A 12,041-nucleotide genomic window follows, 5' to 3' on the forward strand; every position below is an offset into this window, starting at 1 on the left:
CAGTAGCCTTAAGAAGACAGTGTTTAGAGATACAACAGTAAATGTACTGCATTAAGAAAGAGCAAAGATTAATTTAGCCGCTTTCTGAAAATATTTTTCTTAAAGCTTGTTTCCTACCAATTTAGCTGTGATAGGCTCATATTTTGTTACCAACTCTTCTTGTATCAAATAAGCAATGAAGAATTAGAAGTTTTACAAATAATGTTGGTACTACAAAGACTACTACAGACAAGTGTTATGAGGTCATGTTTCCTTTCGGATTATCAACTGCGTAGGTTGGTAAGAGTTTAAATGCAAGCCCATTTTAAAACAAAAGAACTAAGGCTCTGAAATTAGAACAACGGAAGTGAGCAGTACGTAATCTTTTATTCTTTAAAAATAGTACACTGCGGTTTTTGAAAATCAATAAGTATTTCCTTTTGCCAGTTCAATGGGATAAAGTAAAAGAGCTTAAATATTCAGTGTTCATGCAAAATATACCAATAGATTTACACTACTACAAAAGTTTCCAGATTGTGTATTTAGCGTTATACTACTACACAACAGTTGGTCTTCATAAGTGGAGCACTATTATTAATTCACCCTTTTCCTTTACTTGATCTTTCATATATTGATTCCTTCTTTGTAGCCTTTAATAGTAACTTTAATATTGAAAAAGGAACCTGGACACTCTTACAATTTGAAGGTGGTTGTTATCTGATGCAGGAATGACAAATCTATGCATATCCTTGCTTTCTTTAGTTGGCCCCGTCAGAGAAAGAGATGATGCAGTAAGAAAGTTTGAGGGGAAGAAAGATTCCAGCTAAAGTAGAGCATTAGTAGTCATCAGCTAGAAGATAAAAGGGTTAAGAGAAACCGATAATTAATTTTCATAATAGGAAAGATGCAGGAAGAATATTTGAGAATTAAGTGAATAAAAATGCTAACTCTTACTTTCAATGGTGAGAATACAGGTGCTAGCAGCTGTGCCTCTGTTGTTGACTGCTTTACACATATATTCCCCTTCATCTTCTGGGAAGGTTTCTGGCAAGTAAAGGCAGTAGGTTTCTCCTCTTTCAATATACTGATAGTCCTCAGAGTCCTGCAACATTTCCCCCTCGAACCACCATGTAACTTCAGGCTTTGGTTCTCCGGTAATTTTAACTGTAAATCTCACTGGTTCGCCATCAACGACTGATGTATTTTTCAGTGACTTCTTGAACCAAGGAGCTCCAGATCGAGCTTGATCCTCTTCATCTTCACAAGTAGAACCATTAATAATGCTTCCCTCCTCCTCTTCTTCCTCTTCCCTTTTCTGTTTTAAAATAAGTTGATTTAGAACGTTTGAAGTGGCAATAGCACTACGACTGCTAGTGATAGGTATTTGATTACAGTAAAAGTTACCATGTTACTGAAAAGGGGAAATGCCTCACCTATCCCCGTTAGATCACAGTCAGCAAAATGGATTTTAATGAGGCTGGAATCTTGGGGTAAAATACAGGCATGAAGGCAGATTCCATTTTCAGGCCATTGAAAGGATACGATGAATATTCCTTTCAGTATCTCATACTCTTCAAGAGTATGTGAAAACACCAAAAGCATTTGTACATTATTGCAGCAATTCACAGTAGCTAAAACAAGTACAATGTTCCCCTTACACCTCTGGCAGTGTTGCAATCAGTGGTAATCAGAAGCTAAGCTAAATGATGCTTAGGACTGAAGAAAAGGTACTTTGTAATTTATACCTTCTGTAATGCCGCATCAATTTCTTTTTGTTCAAACTGCATGCGTAGTAATTTCTGTTCTTCAATTCTTCGCTGCTCCTCTTCTTGCCTGGCTCTTGCCATTTGCTCAAAGCGGGCCTTCATGTTTACTTTATGAGTAAATGGAGCCTCAGACTTCTTGGCTGGTCTCACATCTACGTCATCATCCTTGAGGGAAAAGAATTGAAAATAGGACTCAACTCATTTATTACCTTTTAAATGTGTCTGATAATAAAACTACTGAGTAAAGCCACCCAGACTCCTGTTTTCCTCAGAGGTCTGTTTAATGTTGGGTTCAAGATCAAGACTTGTAATAGTTTATCCCAGGGATAGGGTAAAATGCTTGCAAAAGTAATTTCAAAACAGTTGGGTAGAAAAGTACTCCTAAAGTTTTATTTCCATATAGAAGTTGAAATACTCTCTTGTGGCAATACTAAGTCCTTAGTGATTTGACTTCCATGCCATGATGTTTTGGTTGCTTCAACACCTAACACACATTGACATTACAGAAACCTAATTACAGCGTCAGTCATTAAATTAAAAGCTCAAAAATAAAAGATAGGCTTTGAGCTGATACTGAAGTGACTGACAACTGTGGATAAGAACCTTAGGATGAGGCTCAGATTGGGCATACTACTGTTAAAACTTTCCTGCTCTGCCACGTGCCATGAAAACTCACTAGTGTTTTGCCTCACAGAGCATAGTGTTCATTTATGAGTTAGACTGATAGCTTCGTTTCTTGTTTTTCCCCTCTGAAAAATGTGAGAGGTTCCAGTCTGAAGTATAGATGAGTAGGCATCCTCTGCTCTGCCCTGAGAAATGAGTAAGGATGATAAAAGACTTGATCTTCAAATGTTGTTTGGGTTTTTGTTTTTCTTAATTCATACAGTGGAGTATGAATTAAGAGTTCAGAAGGAGAAGCAATTTGTGATGATTTAATAGATGAATTTTCAAATATGAATGTTTCAAACCCTCAGGCTGGCAGGTTTTCATTTGTTAAGATGATGAATTGAGAACTTTGAGAAGAAAAAATTACCTCTTCTTGACCAGATAACTGATAATAATTTGGTGATATTTCCTTTAGGGATGCTGAGGTGAGAATTCCTCGTGTATCCAAATGAGGGAACAGGAAAGAAGGGAGAAAATAATCTTGGAAATATAGCAAACTTTTTGGTGAAAGCAGCGGCATTCTCCCCTCCTGGATTGTTAGTATGCTAGTTAAGTGTATCATTCACGTAGAATGCAACTTACCTCTTGAAATTTTTCAGCTTCCCTTTCTCGTATCTCTTCATCCATTGCTCTTCTCTTAGCTCGCTCTTCTTCAATCTTCTTCTGTATTTCTTCTTGAGACAATTGTCCTATTTTTTCAAACTTGCTTTTTAAGTTCTTTGCCTGAATAGAGCCACTTCTTTTTAGCTTTATTAATTCTTCGTACTCTTTGCTTAGCTCAAAAGTTTCAGACTCTTCTTCCAGCTATTCAGAAATTACAGAATGTGTAAGATGGAAAATGCCTGTTATTTTTACTACCTGTTCTCACAGATAAATGTAACTTGTTACACTTGAACAGTTCTTTTAGTTATTTGAAATCAGCACAGAGACCTTTTCCCTGTAATTTCTTTTTTCCCTCACTGTTCCCAGGGTTACTGCGTTTGTATCACATCTAAATGAGATACAGTTCTTAAAGTATCTTGCTTGAATGTACGCTTTTGTTCAAGGATTGCTGTCCAGAAATCACCCTTTCCGGACTCAGAACACCGAACGCTTAGCAATCAAAAAAGCTATCCTGGGTCTGTAATTTACCTCTCCAACTTACTTGCAATACAATGTGAAATAGTTTTCTAAAATACAGCTATGTCGTTATACAGAAAAATATTAATTTTATAATTCAGTAAAAAGCCAGTGAGATTTTAGGATGTCAGGGCTGAAAAAGAAATGGCAGTTCTGGATCGTGTAGTCAAACCATGTCTGAAGCTGTAATTGTTGGTATTTTACTCCCTCCTTTTATTACCCCGACTGACAGTAAGGAGGTGTATGCATTTTAGTTGGATGTCCCTGTCTCTCCCTGCTTCCCCAGGTTGTAACACAAAATTTACTTGAAAAGTTTGCAGGCTAGAGCCTTTATTACTCACTCCAGCTTCACTTAACAAAAATTAACAGAAAAATGTAGTCCTCCAACATTCAAAAGGAAATAAGGAAATGCCACCTGTAAGCAAATCAAATTTAAGTGTAAAGTTCATTAATGTGATGTTTGAGGCATTTAGTAGGCAAAACAAATTTTGTGCATGATCTTTAAAATCAGCTGTGACAGTCTTCAAACCCTTGATAACACTCATCAGAAATAAGTTGAGGCCACTGTAATTCTTTCCTAATTACTTAACGCAGCATTCCCTTGAGGAAAAGGAAGAATTTTGCTCTCCTCTACTTTTATTTTTGTATTTTCATTTGGGAACTAGATGTTTCTGTGCTCCTGATATTGTAAGTAGTGCATAATCGTTTCAGTAATAATGTAGAATTTTCAGAAGTGACTGTAAAGTAACACATTTGAAATTGTGTTTTTACTGAGAGTGGCAAGGGATAAAATCATTTCCCTGGTAGATAAGTGATGAAAGCGTGTATCTCACTATATACAATCTTATGTTCTAAAAATGTTTTTCTATTTTCCATTCTTTTCACATAATACTGTGTTACTTAAAATTCCTTTTAAAGGAATTTTCAGTCACAGTCTTCAACTTTAAGATGTTAGTAATTAACTAAATTATCTATTTCAGTATTTATTCAGATAAAACTTCGATATACAAACCTCTCCCATTTCTTGTCTCAACTGTTGAAATTCCTGCTTTTCCATTTCCAACTTTTGCCTACGCTCTTCTTCTGTGCGTCTCTTTTCTTCTTCCATTTTTTGTCTCAGCAGCTCTTCAAAATTAATTTCCAGTTTACCAGGTATGAGAGATTCTTGAGAAAATGTTTTAAACATTTCTGGTGATTCATCATCCAGCACCTGCCAGAAATTCAGAGCATTAATGACACCTGTGATGAAATCACAGCATTGCTCAGACACTTCTAGCACATAAAAATAACCAGGTGTTTTGCCCCATCTGCCACAGTACAGCAAGGTGCAGTGTGACCGTGTGGGTCTTCCTTTAACGTTTTAAGAGGGCGCGTGTTTGAGGGGGTGTTTCTGTTTCACTTTAGCATTGTAATAATACAGCGTTAAACTCCTATAATGAAGTTTATTAAAACGCAAGTTTATTTCACAAGATGCTGGGGAGGTTGTCCTCTAAATGCAGCTTTAGGACCTGAAACAATTCACTCCTGTTTCCTTCACAGCCTAGCATTAGACAAAGTGCTCGTGTGTAAACGTCATTGCTCTAAACACTGAAGTACGTGTATCTGTAAGCTTTCTCTGAGCAAACTGAACTGCATTCCTGTTCTTAAGCAATATCGGTATTCCCAGTAAGGGTGACTTTCTTCTACAAGACACTCTTGTTTTGCACAAATTAATTATACTGTTACGTTGCCAGTTCATTGGTTTATCCAACCCAAGAGCAAGGGTTTACTCCTTTCCCTGTCCTTTTCTCAGGCTTCACTGCAGGACTGGTCTTTGGTGGTCATTCATGAGCAGTTTGCTAATTTTGTAGACTAATTCATAAGATGGTAGAACCTAGCAAAGGCACCTCTCATTACTCCAAAGGGAGGAAATGTAAGAACAAGTATTTTATCAGACTGAATTTGTTGAGGCAAAGCATTAGTAAAATACGAAGCTGTGTGCTACAAAAATGGCCAGGTACGTGCCAGTCCAAGGCACGCAGGAAGATTTTTAAAATACCTTCTTGATAAAAGCTATATAAATATATGTAACTATGTAAACTCAAGAGAGATTGTCTCAAGAGGGAGGTTCTGTAGATAGATGAGGTTGGATCCTGATCACCTAGAATTGTGTGGTGATGTGGCTTTTGATGGTATTTAATCAGCGCATGTTGGCAGAGCCTTGTGGCAGACACTGAAGACACTTAAATTGTAGGTATTCCCAATGCTAATGATCAGTGAAATGCTAGATAGAATTGAAGGGGCAAAACTGTCATTTGAAAAAGAGTTTCAACTACCTTTATAAAGAAAAAAAAACCAAACCTTTTTTATAGTTCTTTGGTACTCCCTTTTCTCTTTATTGCTACTTGCTGCCATTATAGCTTACACCTTTCACTCCTGTTTGCCCCATCTTAGTTCACACCACTGTCTTGACCTGCTTTGCCCATGTTATTTTTGTCACAGCTCTTGCTGTATTTTTTTCACCCAATCCCACTCAAATACTGCTATTCACTATAGATGGCCTCCAGCTTTTCCCTAGGAGTACGCTTACAGTTGGGCTTCAGCCCCACCATTCCTTCCATTATTCATTTGTTTTGCACAGTATGAACATATTTGTTGAAATTGTGTTATGGAGAAGTGGAGTTAAAAAACAAAGCTGTCACCTGTTAATTTCCTTTAGTTTCCAACATAGCTTTTGGAGGCTAACCACAGCTAAATTAGCGAAGAAATGCAAAAGTCTCTTGACTGTGATAAATTAGTTCATAAGCTCATCACTTCAAGAAGACAGAGAACCTAAGTGATTAGGAGAAGCATTAGTCCAAAATTCCCAGCACATGTATGTGTAAACTTTCAGCAGCTGTGCACAGGAGCAAACACCAGCAGCTGTCTGCTCTGCATTTCTGAATCACTAAGTTCTGAAAAGACAGTAAGCCAACTTACTCCTGGTTAAAAAACACAGGAAAAAAAAAATCAGCTGAATCATGGGATGTACAAAAACCCTTGTGGTTAGTTCAGTAAATATTTTAGCTGTGTTTTGTAAAGTGAGACCATACTTCTTTCTACAAAACCGGAACAGATGGTAGTGAAAAGCAGTCCTGTAACAGTCAATCATTTTTCAGTGGGCAAAGTGACTGACAGAAAGTAGAACTTTTTATTTGTGCTAAGACAGGTTTTTTGTGCAGACTCTAATGGAAAGAGACTGACAGGGATGAAAGGTGACTGCTTCAGTCTGAAAGTGATCATATTGATGGTGGAAGCATGGAGGTGTAAATGTAGCACAAAGAAATGTGAAATAGGGAGATCCTTCCAAAAGGAGGTGGTGCTCATGTTTTCCAGCAACAGTATTACTGCCTCTGTGCGTGTATATCCTTTCAAAACTAAACTAAAATTCGTAAACATGGAAAAGGGTCTAAAATAACTACTTAATTTAGACACTTAAATACAACTGAATGTGAGGTTTTACTACTACTGAAGGAGCTGACAAATACAGTCTGAAAATATTTAGAAGCACATCTTCGTTGCTGCTACATTGTGTACCTGTGGAAAATACGGAGAGCACAGGCTTGTATTTTCCATTATAAGTAATACAAAATGTGATGTTCATATTCAGGATGCTAACGTATATGCTGAAAATTCATTTTCAGTTAATTTTTTTAATTACTGCATGTCTTCACTGTCTGTGGTTACCATGCTGTCATAGGCTCTGCGGCTTCTAATGGATTAAACCCTGATTTTTCTTGCCTGGACACTTGAGCTTAGGTTCTTGATACACTGAGGCAGAAAAAAGATTCTCAACACAGCAGGAAAAAACAGAAGACAGCACAACACTGTGTGTGTTTTCCTTCAGTTCCCTGCTGGGTTTTCATAAAAACTGTAACAGCAGAAGTTCAGCAGCAGTCTTTTTTTTTTTTTTTCTCCTAGTGGCTTTAGCTTCTATTTTCTTTCTTTGGAGATATGGACAGACACTATTTTCCGTAATTGCTTACCAGTACAGTATCAAATGTAAATTTACCTGGTAGTTTCTCTAGGTAGTCTTTCAGCGTATAGGTCTTGTCTTTGGCTCGATTTTTGGGCAGAGGGAGAATTGCTAGCAATATTAGTAGTCATACAAAGTCTTTTAATCTGCCTCATAAACACTGCGTTGAAAGATGTAGTCGATTTTATTGGGTGTGCAAGTTAGTCTTTCCCAGTAAACCCTTAAAGGAGAACGTAGGAAGACGCTGCCAGATGAGTGAGTTATTCCACAGTTGTGTATGGCATGTCTTGCCCCTCCTTTTGAAACAAAGAGTACTCAGTTTTAGTTGGTATTTGTGTCATTTAATACTGTATTTCCTGACATCCACCAATAAGTGATGGGCTTATACCCAAAAGCCTGCTGAAACTTGAAGCTATTGGAAGAAGCAGGAAGAATACGGTTAAAATCCCCATGCTTATTTTTTACAAATAATGTCACTCTCTGAAATCAGGCATCTTTCTCCGCTTTGTGTCAGCGCTACTGCTTATGTCGGTATGTCAGTCCTAGGTCCCTGTAAAATCTGTCTTCAGTAAAATCCTAACCCAAATTTTAGAGGCCATATCACAGAACTAGCTGTATTTGTCTAAAGAGATTCCACGTTACAAATGGTTCTAATGGTGAATGCCACAAGATACTTCTCTTTTTCTGAACAAGCAATGAAATACAATAAAAACATCAATTAGCCGAGTTCAGCCTTCGTAATTTTTCCTTCCTAAAGGGCCACAGATTACTGTAATATTTATCACTGCAAGTAACATTTTTATAGTATGCCATTAATAATGTTTTAGCTAAAAAGAGCTGAGTGGTGGACACCCTGTAATGGTAGGGAGATAAACCTGGCGAAGTAAAAGGAATTGCTCTTCCCCCCAAAAAACCCAACGTAACCTCCTGATGAAAACATTTTGTTGCATTTAGCATAACAATACCCACTGGACACAGTACCTGGTTTTGACAAAATCCTTCCTAGGCTGGCTGCGAGGAGGGATTGTTCTGTGATGATTGATTGTTCGAATTCGTTTACCCCACTGCCTTCTAGTAAGTAGTGAGGTGAACTAATTAAAGAAGGAGTTGAAGCATGTGTTCCTAACTGGTTTCAAAGCTTTTTTTCCAGTGCTGCTTTCCAGTTATTTGAGACTTAGGTAGAAATTAAACTATATACTAAACAAAAATGCCATACCATGTTCTTCCTTGCTTCAGCAAATGCTCTCTTCTCCTCTTCTATGCGTCGTCGTGCGTCTTCTTCTGCTTTCCTCTTTTCCTCTTCTCTCCTCTGTCTTTCTATCTCCTCAAAACTGAGTCTGAGTTTGCCAGGACGGAATTCTTTAACAGAATTTTCAGATTCTTCATCTACACCTTCATTTATCTTCAGAGATGAGAGACAGGAAAAAATAGAAGGGACTTATTCAAACATAGCGATATTCTTTATAGTAAATAAATACTCCAATAATTTCATTCCCATCTTTTATAAATGTTTTTGTCTCCTAGAGGAAAAGTTACATCGCGAGTTTGGTTCCGGCAAGAAACATTTTAATCTTGGTTTTATTCAGGAGAGGGAGAAAAGACACGTATTTTAGCATCCCTTATGTATTTTTCATTATTTAAAAAAAATCTGTTGAGTTTGTAATTCAAAGAACGATGTGTTATCAGGAAAAGGCTGAACAATTAAGTCCATATTTTATGGTCTCAGAGTGGGGTAATTTTATTGTAGATCTCTCCCTATTCACTTTCTTTGCATCACTTTCATAGACCTTTATACCATCAAGTCTTTTTGTTCACATATAAATCGTTTTCACTAATGCACTTGCCAGTTAAAAAAATGCTGTAGAGTTTTATAGCAAAACTAAAACAATTAACATTTTGCCATTACTCTAGACTGAGATTTTTGTTTCTTTTCTTTTTTAGACATTTAATCATCACTGAAGAAAGGCAATTGAGATACTCTGATCTTTTCACTAGTGCTTGTCTCCAGTGAACACTTATCTGCTAAGAGAAGCCTGTGGTTTGCAAACTGCAATCAAGAACAGAAGAGCAAACCATCTTCAGAAGTCTCAGAGTACTTTATTTGCTAATGGAGGGAATGGACTGGGAACTGTCAGAGTACTGACAATCCAGATTTCTGTGTCCCAGGGCAAGCAGCCCTGGGACTGGTATGTGGGTTATGCAGCTAAGGGAATTACAGAAATCTTTTATTTGGAATTCACAGGGGAAAAAAAGCAAGAATTGAAGGAAATTAACTGCTGAACTCTTCCTTAAAGGAAACTTTTTACTTCAAATTTTGACAGCCGCTGATATCAGATAAAACTTCATGTTAGAAAATTTCTTTTGAAGCAGAGAATTTGTAAATTACTTTAAATTACTTGGTTAATAAATGCATATACATAAGGGTGAGAGGTGTGAACAAAACTTTGGTTAGAGCGGCTAGTGACTCCATGAAGTTCTTTCTCCTTTATTTTTTTCCCCCTCTTCTCCTTCACTAGTACCCCCTGCCCAACCCCAAATAAAACAAAAAAAGTGACGTAATGTCAAGGTGACTGGTGTGGAAGGTTGATTTAAGTGGTTTACTGGAGGGTGGGGGCGAAGGAGTAAGTTACAATTTGGGTATCAGCTTTCTGGAGGTTCTGTGTTGTTTGTTTGTTTTGATTGTTTTGTGGAGAATATAAATTTCTTAAATATTTTTGAAATATATTAATATAGTAATCTTGAGCTGTTTGTCCAAGAATATTCATTCATAATTATATAAATGAAGAGTATACTCGTAAAGTTAGCAAATACCTAGAAATAATATTTTCAAAGATTTAATGGAAGATTAAAATCTTGTTTATCTTTTTTTTTTTTCAAATGTGAATTAACATACATGAAGATATTTAAATACAGAACTTAAATTCTTTTGTAAATAGAGTATGGTAAATACAGAGGAAATAATACAGAACTAAACCATCTGGTACATCTTATGTTAATACAAAGTGTATGATCAAAGGACAAAATATAGAGAGGTCTGTTTATAGTTGATCTAAAATAAGAACACATATGGAGACAGTGTTGCAAGTAGTATAAAGTAGGAATTACGAGCTACATTTCTACATTTGGGGCTTAATCTAGTAATTTCTAGTATATTGCTCTTTATGTGAATACATGCAAGAGAGCTGACCTGTCTTTTCCCCTCTCTTTGTAAAAGGAAAGTTGTAATTGATGTATTTATCATATTTACAAATAAATATGGGAATAAGAAATAGCATTCTGTTACTACAGAATGTTTTCATCAAAAACTGGTTACTGAAACATCTGAAGCGCTATTTAAGAACAAAATAAATAGATCATCTTCTTCAGGACTTACAGCTTAAGGTGCTGCAGAGTGTAGATATAAAACTCGATACGACTGCTGGCAAATTTAAAATGCATAAATTTCCTGGGTTTACTAAAACAATGTCTAAAGCGTTATGCCAGTGTGGTTACTGAGTGAGAGCTAAGGTCAAAAACACATCTTTCAAAAATTAATTCTGAGACTCTTAGCAGCTTGAAATATAGTTAAGGAATATGAAAAAATGAGAATCAGATAGAGGGACGATTGTAAAAGCATATCCCGTGTGAATGTTCTGTAACAACAGGAACAAAACAGACATTTACCGTTCGCTGTCGAGCTTCTTCAAAGGCACATTTCTCCTCCTTAAGAAATTGGTTTTGTTCTTCATATTTCAGCTTTGTTCCTTCATCCTGTTCTGCTCTCTCCTTTCCCGCGTTCTCAGAGTTTATCTTCATTTTCCTGGGTGTTTTGGTGGGTTTTACAGGCACTACTGTAACTAGGAGTGAATCATCCCCTTCCTGTCCAAAAAGATATAATACATTTTAATGAAAAGATAATATTTTCATCTTCCTGTCCAAAAATATATTTATTATATTTTCATAAAGCTTGACTTCTAGGTAGAGTCATTCCTTTATGAAACGGCAGTTTTCACCTGTGTGCATCAGCGCCTCCAAAAGAATTACTCGTATTGCCCGTTAACCACAAGAATACACCCACCTGCCTGCGGCAGTCACTGGTTTTCTTGTACTACCTGAAGAGCATCAAGACTGAATTATACTTTAACCGTAACTGCTGGCAAAACCCTTAATTTTTTTACATGTTTTCATTAACTGTTACTTATAAATATTAATGGTTTGGAGAAGAACAGGTGAAATTTGGATACACAGCAATTGTAGCCACACTCCACTTCCAGTCTTACATTTACTCTGTAAAGGATAAACTGCGGTTGGAATAAGCTAGTAGTTCTAGAAAGCAATCTGTAATTTGTCAAGGCAAAGTAATTTTTTTGAAGGATGTTGCTGCTTCAAAGCTATTTTCACAACTTGCCAAAATATGTTGTACGCAGTTTGCTGGGGGATCCCCCCCCCCAAAATACCGTGATTATCAGGGATATTGTCAAATAACTTAAACCTAATACTTTTTGATCGATTTTTTTTTTTGCTTTACAGAACTAGCA

At 36.6% G+C, this 12,041-nt stretch overlaps 1 protein-coding gene across 1 annotated transcript in view; it reads right to left on the reverse strand.

Annotated features, from left to right (window-relative positions):
* Positions 1-377: 377 nt before the first annotated feature.
* NEXN (nexilin (F actin binding protein)) overlaps positions 378-12,041 on the reverse strand; it is a 15,382-nt gene continuing 3,718 nt past the window's right edge. Inside the window, exons 5-10 of the mRNA XM_010144146.1 lie at positions 11,215-11,382; positions 8,741-8,926; positions 4,543-4,740; positions 2,994-3,215; positions 1,725-1,910; positions 378-1,294 (exon numbers count right to left, since the gene is read on the reverse strand). Coding sequence (XP_010142448.1) covers positions 923-1,294; positions 1,725-1,910; positions 2,994-3,215; positions 4,543-4,740; positions 8,741-8,926; positions 11,215-11,382 — 1,332 coding nt within the window. The 3' untranslated portion in view covers positions 378-922. The remainder of the gene's footprint in view (positions 1,295-1,724; positions 1,911-2,993; positions 3,216-4,542; positions 4,741-8,740; positions 8,927-11,214; positions 11,383-12,041) is intronic.

Source organism: Buceros rhinoceros, unplaced genomic scaffold, assembly GCF_000710305.1.
Source record: "Buceros rhinoceros silvestris isolate BGI_N320 unplaced genomic scaffold, ASM71030v1 scaffold18969, whole genome shotgun sequence".
Taxonomy (NCBI): domain Eukaryota; kingdom Metazoa; phylum Chordata; class Aves; order Bucerotiformes; family Bucerotidae; genus Buceros; species Buceros rhinoceros.